At 53.5% G+C, this 14,738-nt stretch overlaps 1 protein-coding gene across 6 annotated transcripts in view; it reads left to right on the plus strand.

The window, feature by feature from the left end:
* Positions 1-14,738, plus strand: part of TMEM63B (transmembrane protein 63B) — a 28,693-nt gene that overhangs the window by 1,188 nt on the left and 12,767 nt on the right. For 4 of the 6 annotated variants that reach the window (XM_016955603.4, XM_016955601.4, XM_054685857.2 and 1 more), the window contains 9 exons: positions 6,501-6,683; positions 6,954-7,033; positions 7,257-7,295; positions 8,277-8,367; positions 10,420-10,457; positions 11,446-11,588; positions 11,687-11,738; positions 12,231-12,339; positions 13,011-13,081. In XM_016955603.4, the coding sequence (XP_016811092.3) occupies positions 6,525-6,683; positions 6,954-7,033; positions 7,257-7,295; positions 8,277-8,367; positions 10,420-10,457; positions 11,446-11,588; positions 11,687-11,738; positions 12,231-12,339; positions 13,011-13,081 (782 nt within the window). In that variant the 5' untranslated portion in view covers positions 6,501-6,524. Of the gene's footprint in view, positions 1-6,359; positions 6,684-6,953; positions 7,034-7,256; positions 7,296-8,276; positions 8,368-10,419; positions 10,458-11,445; positions 11,589-11,686; positions 11,739-12,230; positions 12,340-13,010; positions 13,082-14,738 lie in introns of all 6 variants that reach the window. The other 2 variants (XM_063813051.1, XM_063813050.1) reach the window with 2 other exon arrangements.

The following is a 14,738-nucleotide window of genomic DNA, read 5'->3' on the forward strand; positions in this document are numbered from 1 at the left end:
ACCCCGGGGTCGCCAAGTCCGATGCCTTGTGTCCCTTTTATTTTTTCTGCTGCTCCCGGGGGCGAGTACACCCGAAGCCGGCCCGGGGTAGGGGCTCGGGCTCGGGCAAGGGCAGGGTTCGCAGGTGCTGGCACGAGGCCGGCCGCTGCCCCCGGCTCTGGGGACTGACTGGTCGGCGGGCTGGAGAGGCGGCCGGCCCCGGGAGCGTGTCCTCTCCTTGCGCCCCACACAGTGCAGTTCATTCATGAGCCGCCCGGGCCTGCGTTGGAGGGTGCGGTGGGGAAGAGATTCAGACGCGAAACCGAGAGTGGGGCAAAGGCCCTGTTGCGGGGAGGGGGCGCCGCTTTGTCCCTCCTGGCTGTCTTGACCGCCTAAGGCGGACAGTCCCAAAGCTTGGCACCTTGTTCCCCAGAAAAGGAAAGGACGCTTGGGAAGTGGGGAGGAGAGGTCAGAGGGGCTGGCTGCCCTTGGGGCGCTGTGCTGCCCCCTGCCTGGGTCCCCTGGGCAGAGGTCTGGCCGCTCGGGGCAAGCCTGAGCACTCCACTGCCCTGGGGGGCTGGGGCTTGCCTACCCATTACCAGTCTGCAGCAGCCGGGGAGCAATGAGGCTGTGCCCAACACCTGCTGAAGAGGGGCCCATCCTGCCTCCCAGGCCAGGGTGAGGTGGGGAGTGGGAGTGTCAGCCAGGCTTCAAGTGGGGGTGTGCTGGCAGCATGATTGTCCTCCAGGGCACCAGAGGGTCCAGGCCTTGGCATGCCCCAGGTGGCACATGCTGGGGCCTGCTGTTGGCTCACTCAGTGCAGTCTTGGCCTGTGGGTGGATGGGGACATGGCAAGGCAAAAGGCAGGCAGTGGGTAACTAAGAACCCCCTTGGACATCATTCAAGTTCCCTCCAAGTATAGTAGAGTCTTAGAGACCTGGGTTCAAATTCTAGCTCTACTATTCTTCAGCTGTGTGACCTTGACAAGTTACTTAACCTGTCTGAACCTCAGTTTTCATTAAAAAGTGTTTATGCCTATAATTCCAGCACTTTGGGAGACTGAGGCAGACAGATCACTTGAGGTCAGGAGTTCGAGACCAGCCTGGCCAACATGGTGAAACCCCATCGCCACTAAAAATGCAAAAATTAGCCAGGCATGGTGGCACACACCTGTAATCCCAGCTACTCAGGAGGCTGAGGCAGGAGAATGGCTTAAACCTGGGAGGCGGGGGTTGCAGTGAGCCGAGATTGTGGCACTTCACTCCAGCCTGGGTGACAGAGCAAGACTGTCTCAAAAAAAAAGAAAAAGAAAAAAAGTGTGGTTACTACCACCTCCTTACAAGTTTTATCATGGGAATCAAACAAGGTAACAGAAGTAAAGAGCTTGGCATCCTTCCTGGTAATTGATCAATAATGGGTTATCATCTCTGAACTTCTGACCCATTACTCTCCCATGCCTCCACCTCCCAGGCTACCACAGATGAATGGGGTATGTTCAAAGAGTGAGAATATTCCCTGTCACTCAGTGGCAGAGTCCCTAACACAGTGTAAACCCTTAGGTCTAAATAAGAAGCCCAACCTGACTGAGGGGCTCTGTTATATTTCTATCATGTTACATTCTGTGTTTTTATCTTATTTTTGTTTTTACCAATTTTCTTTCTCTAAACCAACCCCTTTTATTCCATACCTTATTAATAACAATAACTAATTCCTAGAGCCCATTATATGCCTTGAACTATATTAAGAGCTTTACATAAGTCATCTTGTTTAATCCCCAGAACAACAACACAACTGGATTATTGTCCCATTTTACAAATGAAGAAACTGAGGCCCAGGATGACTTGTCCCATTTTACAAAGGAAGAAACTGAGGCCCAGGGTGACTAAGTAATTTTCCCAGGTTAGAAGCCTGGTCTGTCACATCCTAGAGTCTGTGCTTTTAACCACCAGACTATGGTGCCTGTCCCCTATGCCTGCCTCAGAACCTGAAATCACAAACCCAAGGCCTGAGTGGAGGGAAGCTACAAGCAAGAGGAAAGGCAAGCAGGTAGAAATAGGGTATGGCATTTCTCCAGAGTGGTAACTGACTGCCTCCGGCTCCCTGGTGGAAGTGGCTCTTGTTTGCAGATAACTCTGCAAAGTGCAGTGGTTAAGAGCATACACTCGAGCCAGGCAGCCTGGGTCCTTATCTGGGTCTACCACAGACTGGCTGTGTGACCTTGAGCAGCTCATATACTCTCTCTGTACCTCAGTGTCCTCCTGGGGTTGTGATGGGGAGCAAATGAGTTACATTTGTAAAGTGCTTAGAACAGTGCTTGGCACAAAAGAAGAGTTAAATAAACATTTAATACATGTATTATTTTACTACTTTTTTTTCTTTTTCTGTTTTTCTTTTTTCTTTCCTTTTTTTTTTTAGACACGGTCTCTGTCTGTCGCCCAGGATGGAGTGCAGTGGCATGATCTTGGCTCACTGCAGCCTGGAACTCCCTGGGCTCAGGTGATCTTCGCACCTCAGCTTCCGGAGTAGCTGGGACTACAGACATGCACCAGCATGCCCAGCTAAATTTTGGTGGTGGGGGGTGTCTTTTGTAGAGACAGGGTTTTGCTATGTTGCCCAAGCTGGTCTCGAACTCCTGGGCTGACGTGATTCTCCCACCACAGCCTCCCAAAGTGCTGGGATTACAGGTGTGAGCCACCATGCCTGGCTTTTTTTTTTTTTTTTTTTCCCTCGAGACAAGGTTTTGCTCTGTTGCCCAGGCTGGAGTGCAGTGGCATGATCATGGCTGACTGCAGCCTCCAACTCCTAGGCACAAGGTATCTTCCCCACTTGGCCTTCAAAAGTGCTGAGATTACAGGGGTGAGCCACCCCACCCTGCCTACTACTACTTTTTTTTTTGAGATGGAGTCTCACTCTGTCGCCCAGGCTGGAGTGCAGTGGCGTGATCTCGGGTCACTGCAACCTCTGCCTCCTGGGTTCAAGTGATTCTTCTGCCTCAGCCTCCCGAGTAGCTGGGACTACAGACGCATGCCACCACTCCCAGCTAAATTTTGTATTTTTTTAGTAGAGACAGAGTTTCACTGTATTGGCCAGGCTGGTCTCGAACTCCTGACCCTGTGATCTGCCCAGCTCGGCCTCCCAAAATGCTGGGATTACAGGTGTGAGCCACCGTGCCTGGCACCTACTACTACTTTTATGCTCACTTGTGGATATATTCTTGCCTTTCTCTCTGAAGTGGGTAGGGGTAGAGTAAGGATATTTGTATCTCTTTGTTACAGATTGGAAGACTGAGACTCAGGTTTCGTAGTAACAGAGCTCGCTTCCATCTTCCCCTCCTCCCCTCAGACCACATGGCCTTGCTTTGATCCAAAGCCCTAACTTAAATCTTGCCCAGTAACTCCACTGAAAAAGCTTATGTCACTCCTGTAATCCCAGCACTTTGGGAGGCCGAGGTGGGCAGATCATGAGGTCAAGAGATCGAGACCATCCTGGCCAACATGGTGAAACCCTGTCTCTACTGAAAATACAAAAATTAGCTGGGCGTGGTGGCATGTGTCTGTAGTCCCAGCTACTCAGGAGGCTGAGGCAGGAGAATCCCTTGAACCCAGGAGGCAGAGGTTGCAGTGAGCCAAGATCGCGCCACTGCACTCCACTCTGGTGACAGAGCGAGACTCCGTCTCAAAAAAATACACAACAACCCCCCCCAAAAAAAGCTTATAAGTTATAGCTCTCCAACCCCCACCATGCACACACTCCTTAATGGTAAAATAAAAAAGTTATCTAGAAATAAAATGCTCCATCACTCTCTGGACACACCTCAACCAAAACCTCAATATCAGACTAGAGAAACTGGGATATAGCTGGTGCAGGCACCTCGTGGAGTGGAAGAACTGCCACCTCCCATCCCCAAGGTATTCTGCCTCAATGTCTTCCCTCTTCTCAGTTGCTCAGCCCAGTGCTGGCTTTGAGAGCAGCTGCCCTTGATGAAACTCAACCCAGCAACCCCACCCCCACAATTAAAAGCTTGGAGCAGCCCTGTCAACTGGCAGAGCTGCCAGCCCAGGCTCCACCCCTTACCTGTCCTGTCACTGTGCAAGTTGCTTCCCCTACTGGGTTCCTGCTTCCTCCCTGTAAAATGGGGATAGTGATGTGAGTGTGCCCTGCCTTCCTCCCATGCAGGTGGGAAGATTAATGCTGTTGTGGAGGGGAGAGTACTTTGTGACCCTAAGGAGGCGGACAGCAGAGGAGCATGGTGATTTCAGTTACTAACCATCTAGCTAGATCCTGTCCACCCTGCTGGGGCCACTTCATGTAGAAGCTTCCAAAATGCTCTACCTTTCTTTGGTGTGGAGAAGACAGGAGTTGATAGGAATGGTACTCCAGGGCTTGTTCTCATTTCATTCTGATCTGATGGAGCCTTGGAATTCAGAGAGAGAAACAGGCAAGGGGTGGGAATAGAGTGTTGAGATTGCTGGAGTACATTGGAGTTGAGAATTGAGAAAGGGGAACTAGTTAGAGTCCCCCCAACCCAAGATACCTATACCTACCTTTAACCTCCCATAGTGCCCCAGGGTTCTGTGCATCTTATGTTTACATACCCAGGCTCCCAGACACACCCATGTTCACACCCCCACTTCGAAGCCAACAACTCCCTTCATTTCCGTGGACTGCCATGCAGTCACCTAGCTCCTCCTGGACACAGGTCCACACATCAACACACATTTACATACCTGGACACACACATTTCCACAGCACCCACAAGTTCTCTGGCCTGAGAACATTTAATGAGCATTTATAAAGCTTCCATGGTCTGCCGAGTCCTGTTCTAGGAACATCAGAAAAGCACCGTGGTGCCCTGAAAATCATTCTAGCTTTAGAAAGAAGGTGAGCTAGGTTTGAGTCCTAGGTCCCTCATTTTATTAGCAGTGTGACCTTGGGAAAGTTACTTAACCTCTGAGGCCCTGTGCCCCCACCCTAAAATGTCAATGACACTCAATTCAGGATCGTCGAGGATTAAATGAAATCATGTAATATATTATTCTTGAAACTGAGGGCACTGGACAAATGGTACCTGATACAATTACTAAATTAGTGTGTTTTTAAAGGCAGCTTGGACTGGAAAAGGGAGAGGCATAACACACCAGCACACACTCCTTTAGTCTTCGTAATCCAGGCTTTGCAGAGACTCCCTGGGACCAAGTGAAACACATAAACAACTCCATCCTCCCCTCCATCTGAGGGCTTCTGCCTCTTGCCCTGTGGTTGAAGTGTTAGGAAGAGGCAGGTGAACCCCTCTGAGTCCCCCTGGGGGCTAAGGGACGCTGCTCCCGAAGTTGCAGTCACTGTTTCTAGTTTTGTTGTTCTCTTTGGTTTTCCTTTTTCTTCCCTGAGGACCTCCTCCCCCGCTCCACAGCCCGCCCCCGAGGCAGAGCTTCAGTGTTGTCAGCAGAAGGGTCCCCCAGGGACCCCCCAGTAAAATGGGTGGGGCAGTGCTGCATCTGCTGAGGCCACACTTCTCCGCTATCCTGGGATCCTCCCCAGGGCCCCACTCTGCTCTGTCCCCAAGCACTTTGAGAACCCAGGCACTCAGGCTGGCTGTCCCTTTTCTCCTCCTGCCCACCCCATCCACTCTGAGCATCAATGCAGCCGGCCAGTTGCAGGGAACCAGGCAGCACCTTGGCTGCCCAGGCAGGCTAAGAGGCCCCCACCCACTCTCCCCTCCTTTGCCAGTGGAAAAGCTTGCCGTAGGGCATAGCTTTCCCAGCCTTCCCTGCTTCAGAGGCAGGAGCATGGCACTCTGGGAGTTGTAGTGCTCATAACAGTCAGGCGATCCCTGTGCAAATAACTGGAGAGAGGAGAACGGTATGGGGAAGAGAAATGAGAATAAGCAGGAGTGGCTAGGGCCAGGCAGGTAACTCAAACCCAGAAGTCCTACTATTTACTTGACTTCCTACTCTGACCCATCGTCGAACCTAAGCCAGTTATATTGAGTTCAAAACTCTAACCAAATGAAATCATGCCATTTTTTCTAATAGGCATAGAAAGAAAAGATCAGGATGAGGCAGCTGGCTCCTGACCCATTCTCCCCTGACGTGGAGACCCCTCATCTTACCCTTGAGTCCTCAGGCCTAAGACCCCTCCCTGTCTTCCCAGACTCAGCTCCGCCCCCTGCCCTAAGACAGAGAGAATGAGAGTGTGGGGGTGGCGGTGGCAGGGAGGGATTTAGATAGATGTCAGAAAATCACAGATACCTTCCAGCTTAATGAAACCAGCCTCCCCAGTCCAGGCCTGGCATCTAGACTGAGTTCCCCAGACCCAGGGTGGGGTCATGGCCAGAGAGCCAGTGAAGGTAAATCCATGTGACTCAATTCTCCCCTCCCTAGGCCCTTATCTCCAGAGGCCAGAGCTTCCATCCACCCAGGCAGCCTGGTGATCTGTCCTCACTGCCCCCTCCCCACGCCCACCCTACTGGGCCATGAAGGGGATGGGGGCAAGCCCAGCTGACTGCTCCACCCTCTGCCCAGGAGGACCATGCGGCAGTAGCAGCCATGCTGCCCTTTCTGCTGGCCACACTGGGCACCACGGCCCTCAACAACAGCAACCCCAAGGACTACTGCTACAGCGCCCGCATCCGCAGCACTGTCCTGCAGGGCCTGCCCTTTGGGGGCGTCCCCACCGTGCTGGCTCTCGACTTCATGTGCTTCCTTGTGAGTGCCTGCTGCCACCCCTTACCTTGGCATCCATGCCCTGTACACACCTGGCAAACACTTCCAGCTCTAACCACTCTCCCACCTGCCCCTGGTTTCCCAGGCTTAAGCAGGAGGAGTCCCCATCATCCAGCCCAAGCCTCGCCTTTGACCATTCACCCAAGCCAGGGTCATCCCCTTCTTAGACAAGATTTTGGACCCTCTGCTTCTGCCCCCTAGTCCAGCAGGTGGACAGCCTCTGCACTTGCCAACTGCCCCCTCTTCCCTCAGGCACTGCTGTTCTTATTCTCTATCCTCCGGAAGGTGGCCTGGGACTATGGGCGGCTGGCCTTGGTGACAGATGCAGACAGGTAAGGGTCTGGGACCCTCCCTCTAGCTCTCCACACACACATCTTGTTCCACACTCCTCAGGAATAGGAAGGAGCCAGCCCTCTCTCATTCCCCTTTGCCGGGGGGATGAGAAGGGACTAGCCCCAATGGGGGCATGAGGGCCCTAAGTTGGGCCCCTGTTCCTCACCTGTCCCCAGGGACTCTCCCCCACCCCTGCTAACCCTGTCTGTTCTCTGTCCCCAGGCTTCGGCGGCAGGAGAGGGACCGAGTGGAACAGGAATAGTATGTGGGGCACCAGCCCCCTCATTCCCACTAAACCAGCTTTCCCTTTTCTTCTCTCACGCTTCTCTTCTCTTCCTGCCAAGTTGCTGGTTTCTTTTTGCAGTTTTCTCCTCTGCAGGCTCATGTTTCGGATTAACGCAGGCGGTGTGCTTTGCAGAGCAGGGGGCTCCCCAGCTTGTCTCTGCCTCACCTCCCCTTCATCTCTCCCTCTGGCTCCCTGCCTGGGAGAAGTCCCTCCCTGTGTGCCCCTGCCTATGCAGCCCTTGTTGGCTGGAGGGGAGGGGCTGTCCTCCAGGAAATCCTCAGCACAATCATGTAGAGACAAGATTGGGTGTCACCAGCAGCTTCTTGTCCGCTAACAGCTAGTTCTTCATATTCCAGGGTTCCCTGCCCACCTCTTCTGGAGGCCTGGGAGGAGGGCTGCCCAAGGAGCCCCCCAGTCTGGGCTTTTTTGTCACTTTGTCATCTCTGTCTATAGGATTGGAGTTGGAGTTGTAACAGCTGTTGGAGTCAGGGAAGAGGGAGGGGAGCGGAGGGTAGGGTCCCACCCAGGAGACCTTCCAGTCTCCCCAGCCCTTCCAGGTTCTCCTGGTCCATCCTTTCCTCCACCTCCTCATTGCTCTTTGCATAATGTTGGCTCCGTTGCCCGCCCCCGGCCTCTGCCAGTCAACTCTGGAACTGCAGGGCCCTCTGGCATTCTCGCTTCAGCCTCCTTAGGGAGATGATGAAGATTACCTCCTCCCTCAAGTCCCCACTGCCCACCATCAGTGCCCACCTCCGCTCCCACCCTGAGTCCCCCTGAAAGGAAGAGGCATATTTGAGGAAGCAGGGTAGAGGGCAGTCATTCCTCTCTGCTTCAGCCTCTGCGCTTCCTGTGCCTTCTGTGCCTTCTGTAGCCCTGGAGCTCTGGAGCACTCAGCCCAGCTTCCGGGGGGCTCAGACTCACCAGGCTCTCTGATCTCTCATCTCCCTCACCCCCAGTGTGGCTTCAGCTATGCACGGGGACAGCCATGACCGGTATGAGCGTCTCACCTCTGTCTCCAGCTCCGTTGACTTTGACCAAAGGGACAATGTGAGTGCCCTCCCCCCAAACTTCTTAGTCCCCCACCCCACCCCCAGGGCACATGGGCTGAGAAGTCCCTCACTTTCAGTGATGTGGAGTCAGGGATGCTGGTTTGGCCTCCTCCTCAGCAAAGAAAGTGATTCAACCAAGGAGCCACAGGATGACCCCCCAGGCCCTGAACTCCTGGCTGCTGTCCTCTATGTCACAGTCTCCAAACTAGCACAGCCCTAACATTCATGAATTCCCAACTTTGTTTGCCATAAAGAGTTTTGTGCCCACTTCTGCTGATTAATCCTAAGGCCACCTTTTTTCCGTAGTCATGGTTTTAGAAATAATAATAAGCCCTTGGCTCACGCCTGTAATCCCAGCACTTTGGGAGGCCGAGGCGGGAGGATCACAAGGTCAGTAGATGAGACCATCCTGGCTAACACGGTGAAACCCCGTCTCTACTAAAAATACAAAAAATTAGCCAGGCGTGGTGGTGGGCGCCTGTAGTCCCAGCTACTTGGAAGGCTGAGGCAGGAGAACGGCGTGAACGCGGGAGGCGGAGCTTGCAGTGAGCTGAGATGGCGCCACTGCACTCTAACCTGGGCGACAGAGCGAGACTCCATCTCAAAACAAACAAAAAAAGAAATAATAAGCCCTCCAGCCCTGCCTAGAAAAACAGAATCTGTCATGTTGCTCGGAGGTTGCAGGTGGGTGGCCCCTGGCCGTGTGGGGCCGGTTGACCTGCTTGTGGATTGGAGCTGAGTGGCAGTGGTCCGTTTCAACAAGGCATATGAATGGCAATTCATAGCAGACTACAGACCCCTTTCATATCAGACCTAACACACAGGTGTTACCTGCCTGGCTCTCCATCATTAATTCCATGAGGGTAAGGAGCCTAGTCAGAACTCGAATCCTCAGACATGGTGTGGCCCTGGTCAGTCCCTCTTGGGCTGCAAGTCCTAGGGGTGGCAGCTCTTCCAGCAGTCCCAGCAGAAGATGGCCTTCAGCTTCCTGAGTTGGACTCATACTGGTAGGTGGCAAAGTTGTCACATCTGCTAGCCAGAGGTGTCCAGATGGTCCCCAGACTCAGGTGATGTTGGCAACAGGTAGCATGGTCCTGAATCACAGCCGAAAGGCACCTTTCTACCCCATCCTGTGTTATGTCTGGACCTTCTGCTGGATGGAGTTTGGGGCAGGGTGCCCTCTGCGCAGCCCTCCCCTGAATATCCCCATTCTCTGCCTTTACATGCCTGGAGGGTGGAGGGGAGAGGTATCTTTTTTTTTTTTTTTTTTTTTTTAATTTTTCCCTGAGACAGAGTCTTGCTCTGTCGCCCAGGCTAGGGTGCAGTGGTGTGATCTCGGCTCACTGCAACCTCCGCCTCCTGGGTTCAAGCAATTTTCCAGTCTCAGCCTCCCAAGTAACTGGGATTACAGGCGCGCACCACCACACCCAGCTAATTTTTGTATTTTTAGTAAGAGATGGGGTGTCACCATGTTGGCCAGGCTGATCTCGAACTCCTGACCTCAGGTGATCTGCCTGCCTTGGCCTCCGAAAGTGCTGGGATTACAGGCGTGAGCCACCGCACCTGGCCGGAGGTGGGGAGATACCTTGCAGCTCATAGTGACCCTGGGCTTTTGTCCTTCTAGGGTAGACTAGAGGATAAATAGCTAGAATTCAGGCAGCAAGGCCCTCTTCTCTGCTTTTGGCAGCCATGTTGCAAACTTATTAGCCGGAGGTCTGGAGGTCCTGCTAACCTTAGAACCCCAAGCCCCACCCATCCCACCCTGGCCCACACAGCCACAGGGTATTTGCAGAAATCTGTAGATCTGGACGTGAGGATTCACAGATAACCCTGTTTAGTGTTGGTCTTTTTTCTTTGAGGGCTGAGACCTTCCCTCTCTCTCTCCCTTTTTGGGTATAAGCTAGTTCTGAGGGTATAAGGATTTTTTTTTTAGTGAGGGGTGTGGAAGCTATGCCTGGAGGTAATTATGAGAATGGGTGGGACTTGAGGGAGAAGAGAGGTTCGGGTTGGTGGGCTGGGGACTCCCGCTGACAGCCCTCTGTTCCCCCAGGGTTTCTGTTCCTGGCTGACAGCCATCTTCAGGATAAAGTAAGTGGACCATCTTCAAGCTCTAAAGAAAGAGAGAAACTTCAGAACCTGGCATCTCCCTACAAAATTCAGAAGCCAGCAGCTTTCAGGGCCTTAGCACTCCTCGCCAGCACAGCACCCTCCTCCCTGCTCTCAAAGGCCAAGCCTCGGGTGCCTGAGCCTCTGCTGTACCCTGAACACTCACTTGACCCCATAATCTCCTCTGTGACCCCCTGCCGGCCCCCCCCCCCCCCCCCCGCTTCTCTCCCTGCCCCGTCCCACCTTGAGGGAGGGGGTGGAGCCCCTGCCTCAGCCTCTGTGCAGCCAGTGGGTGGGGGCAGCAGTAGGCTGGGAGCAGCCAGCCAGCTGCAGGCAGAGCCTGTGTCCAGCAGGCAGAACTCAGGAGATCCAGCCAGAGTCCAGCAGGCAGGCAGTGAGCGCTGAGAAAGGCAGGAAGCCGGGACAGGTCAGCACTGCCGCCACCCACTCCCCCAGGCCTCCCCCAGGCCTCCCCCAAGGGTACCCGGGCTTCACTACGCCAGGCTCAGCCACACCCATGAGGTGCTGCTGCCCCTCCTCCCGTCCTTCCTTCACTTCTGCCTCTTTCACCACTCCTCCTCCTGCTGGTCCTCCTCCTCTCTCGTCTTCCTCCCTCCTCAGATATTTCTCTTTTTTCTTCCCTTTTCTCTGCATTCCTCATTTTTCTTCTTCCCCTTCCTGTCTCTGCAGTCTCTTCTTTCACCTATTTTTTCCTTCTAGCCCTCTGCCTTCATCCCTCCCCTTCTCCATGCATTTCTCCTTTTTCTCCCTCCCCCTCTCTTCTCCCTTTCTCCCCTCTCCCTTCACAGAAAATAGGGGACCAAGAAGTCCCATTTCAGCCCTATACTACTGCCAGATCAGCTGGAGCTAGGGTGGGTTTGGGGTGGGAGTGGGTGAGGGCAGGCAAGTTGCAGCCCCCTTCTTGCCCTGGTCCTAACCTAATTCCTTTGTCCAACCCGTACGGCTGCAGGGATGATGAGATCCGGGACAAATGTGGGGGCGATGCCGTGCACTACCTGTCCTTTCAGCGGCACATCATCGGGCTGCTGGTGGTTGTGGGCGTCCTCTCCGTAGGCATCGTGCTGCCTGTCAACTTCTCAGGGGACCTGCTGGGTCAGTGAGGGCCAGGACGGCTAGGGTGGAGAGAGGATGGGGCTGGAGGGGATGTGCCCTGACCCCACCATCATCCTCTCCCTCTTCCCACCCCGCAGAGAACAATGCCTACAGCTTTGGGAGAACCACCATTGCCAACTTGAAATCAGGGTAAGATGCGAAGCTGGTCGGCCAGGCCAAGGTCTACGACCAGAGTCTGGGCCATGATGTGGGACAGGGAGGAAAGGCAGCTGCGTTGATGGGAGCAGAGGCTACAGGAATGGCTGTGGGTCCCTGAGGGCTTGGGTTGGAGACAGAAGAGGGAAATGCCTGCTGAGGATCCCCCAAGGATGAAGAGGATACAGAAGAGGAGGGTGAAATCTCAGGAACCAGGGAGGGCCAGCTGGGGCAGTTGGAGACACTGTAACCAGTGGGTAGGGCGTAGAAAGGTGACCTATCAGGGATATTTTCATTGGAATCGAAGAATCTTGGTGTCTAGGGGATGTGGGATGTGGGCCTGCCTTGTGAGGAGTCAGTGCCAGAAGGCTGGTGGCAGTAGAGGGCCCTGTCTGTATCAAGGGTTTAACACTGACAGGCTAAGGTGTCTCCTCTGAGTGTGTCCTAGCCCCAGTGGCTCCCATGTATCCTCTCTGCTTCTCCCAGGAACAACCTGCTATGGCTGCACACCTCCTTCGCCTTCCTGTATCTGCTGCTCACCGTCTACAGCATGCGTAGACACACCTCCAAGATGCGCTACAAGGAGGATGATCTGGTGCGTGGAGCAGAGCCCAGGTCCTGCCCCATCCCCAGCCTCTTCCCTTCCCTTCCCTTCCCTGCAGGCCTCTTTTGTCTCAGCCCCAAGAGGTGTCAGCTAGGTTTGAATGCTGGCACAGCAGCTCAGGAGCTCCCATCCTGAAGTTACATAACCTCCCAAGCCATGATTTTCTCATCTGTAAAATGGAATAACAACAGTACCTCCCCCAAGGTTGTGGGGAATGCACAGAAACAGCTGTGCTGTGCTCAGCACTTGGGGAAATAGCAGTGGCTGATCCTAGGATAGTAATATTCCTTCCCCTTCTACATGCACTCATCAAGCCAGAACCAGACACCTACTCCATGCCAGCCACTGTGCTGGGTCCTCAGGGTCTAAGGAGCTGAAAGTAGTACCCCCTTCTGCCTCTATAACCCCTCAAGAGCATGGGACGGCGTAGCTCTTTTGTTAGGCTCACTGCCTGATTTCTGTTAGAAACACTTCCCTGCTTTCCCTGGGACCTGGCTTATCCATAACTAAGGCCTCCTCCCACCCCATCTGCTCCCCTCTGCTCACCTACTTCTCTACCCACTCAAAACAAAGCCTCTTTCTCTAGTGCCCCCCACCCCTCACATCCCCTGGCTCCACTGGGGTCAAGCCTCAGAAGGCAAACCCACTCCCCTGTCACCCAGGTGAAGCGGACCCTCTTCATCAATGGAATCTCCAAATATGCAGAGTCAGAAAAGATCAAGAAGCATTTTGAGTGAGTAAGCCACGCTTCCCCCTACCCTCAAGCCCTGCTGCAGAGCCTTCTCTGCCTTTGAACTCTAAGAACATCCTTATACCCTAGCCTGGAGCTCTGCCGTGGGTGGGATAGAGATTAGATCCAGGAAGAAATGTCCAATTCCAGGGTGGTTTAGCACTTGGGTCGGGTGATAGGCCCCTTTAAGAACAGGAAAAATAAGACAAAAACCTGAAGAGTGAGTCATTCAAACCCCCTACCCCCAAACCTCCTCCTGGCTCAGACTGGGTCATAGGTTGTTGACCCAGGTCCATTGGAGTACATATCTTCTTCAAAATTAAAAGCAGCATTCTGGAGTTTGTGTGCAGCCATGACAGGGAGAAGCTCCTTGGTTTCCAGTGGATTCCAAGGAGTCCAGGAGAACTTGAACTGTGTATTCTCTGAGGCTTTTTCAGCTCTAGAATTATGTTTTGGGGTGGGTAGAGCAGACTGATGGCCAGAAACTAGAGAAAAACTAGGGAACTTACCTGGTCACCCCATGGCTAGGGATGCACCTTGGGGTGCAGCTCATAGGGTGGGGAATCAGTGAAGGGCCCCTCCATGGGGGTGTGTAGGGACAGTCTGTATACCACAGGATTAGGGCTACTCTCACACAGGCATCTGTTCACTCAGCAAACTTTCTCAAGTGCTGTTAGTCATAAGTTACTGTGGTGGGCTTTGGGACTGTAAAAAATGAATGAGGCCAGGCATGGTGGCTCATGGCTGTAATCCCAGCACTTTGGGAGGCCAAAGTGGGCAGATCACTTGAGCCCAGGAGTTGAAGACCAGCCTGGGCAACATAGCAAGACCCCATCTCTACCAAAAAATACAAACTTAGCCAGGTGTGGTGGCGTGCGCCTGTAGTCCCAGCTACTTGGGAGGCTGAGGTGGGAGGATCGCTTGAACCCAGGAGGTCGAGGCTGCAGTGAGCCCTGTGCACCACTGCACTCCAGCCTGGGTGACAGAGCAAGACTCTGTTTCAAATGTTTCAAAAAATAAAAAATAGAAGAGGCCAGGCACGGTGGCTCACACCTGTAATCCCAACACTTTGGGAGGCCCAAGATGGGAGAATTACTTGAGGCCAGGAGTTCAAGACCAGCCTGGTCAGTATAGTCAGACCCCATGTCTTAAAAAAAAAAAAAAAAAAAAAAAATCACTGAGGGCCGGGAGTTTGAGACCAGCCTGGCCAATATGGTGAAAGCCCATCTCTACTGGTGAAACCTCGTCTCTACTGAAACTACAAAAATTAGCCAGGCATGGTGGCGCGTACCAGTAGTCTCAGCTACTCAGGAGGCTGAGGCAGAAGAATCGCTTGAACCCAGGAGGCAGAGGTTGCAGTGAGCCGAGATCGTGCCACTGCACTTCAGCCTGGGCGGCAGAGCGAGACTCTGTCTCAAAAAAAGAAAAAAAAATCATTGAGTTCTCAGGGGGTTCATAGTATGGCAATCGGCTTTAGGAGCTAGTCCAGGGTCTGATCAGAGATTGCTCTGAGGTCAGTCTGTGGTCAGAATCAGGAGCTGGCCAGTGGTCATGATAAAGGACGTTGGTGGTCTGGATCATGGCCCAGACTGAGGTTGAGATTTGGGCTCAGTCTACCATCAGAATCAGGGTTTAGGCCAGGTGTGGTGGCTCATGCCTG

The sequence above is a fragment of the Pan troglodytes genome, chromosome 5, assembly GCF_028858775.2.
Source record: "Pan troglodytes isolate AG18354 chromosome 5, NHGRI_mPanTro3-v2.0_pri, whole genome shotgun sequence".
Taxonomy (NCBI): Eukaryota; Metazoa; Chordata; class Mammalia; order Primates; family Hominidae; genus Pan; species Pan troglodytes.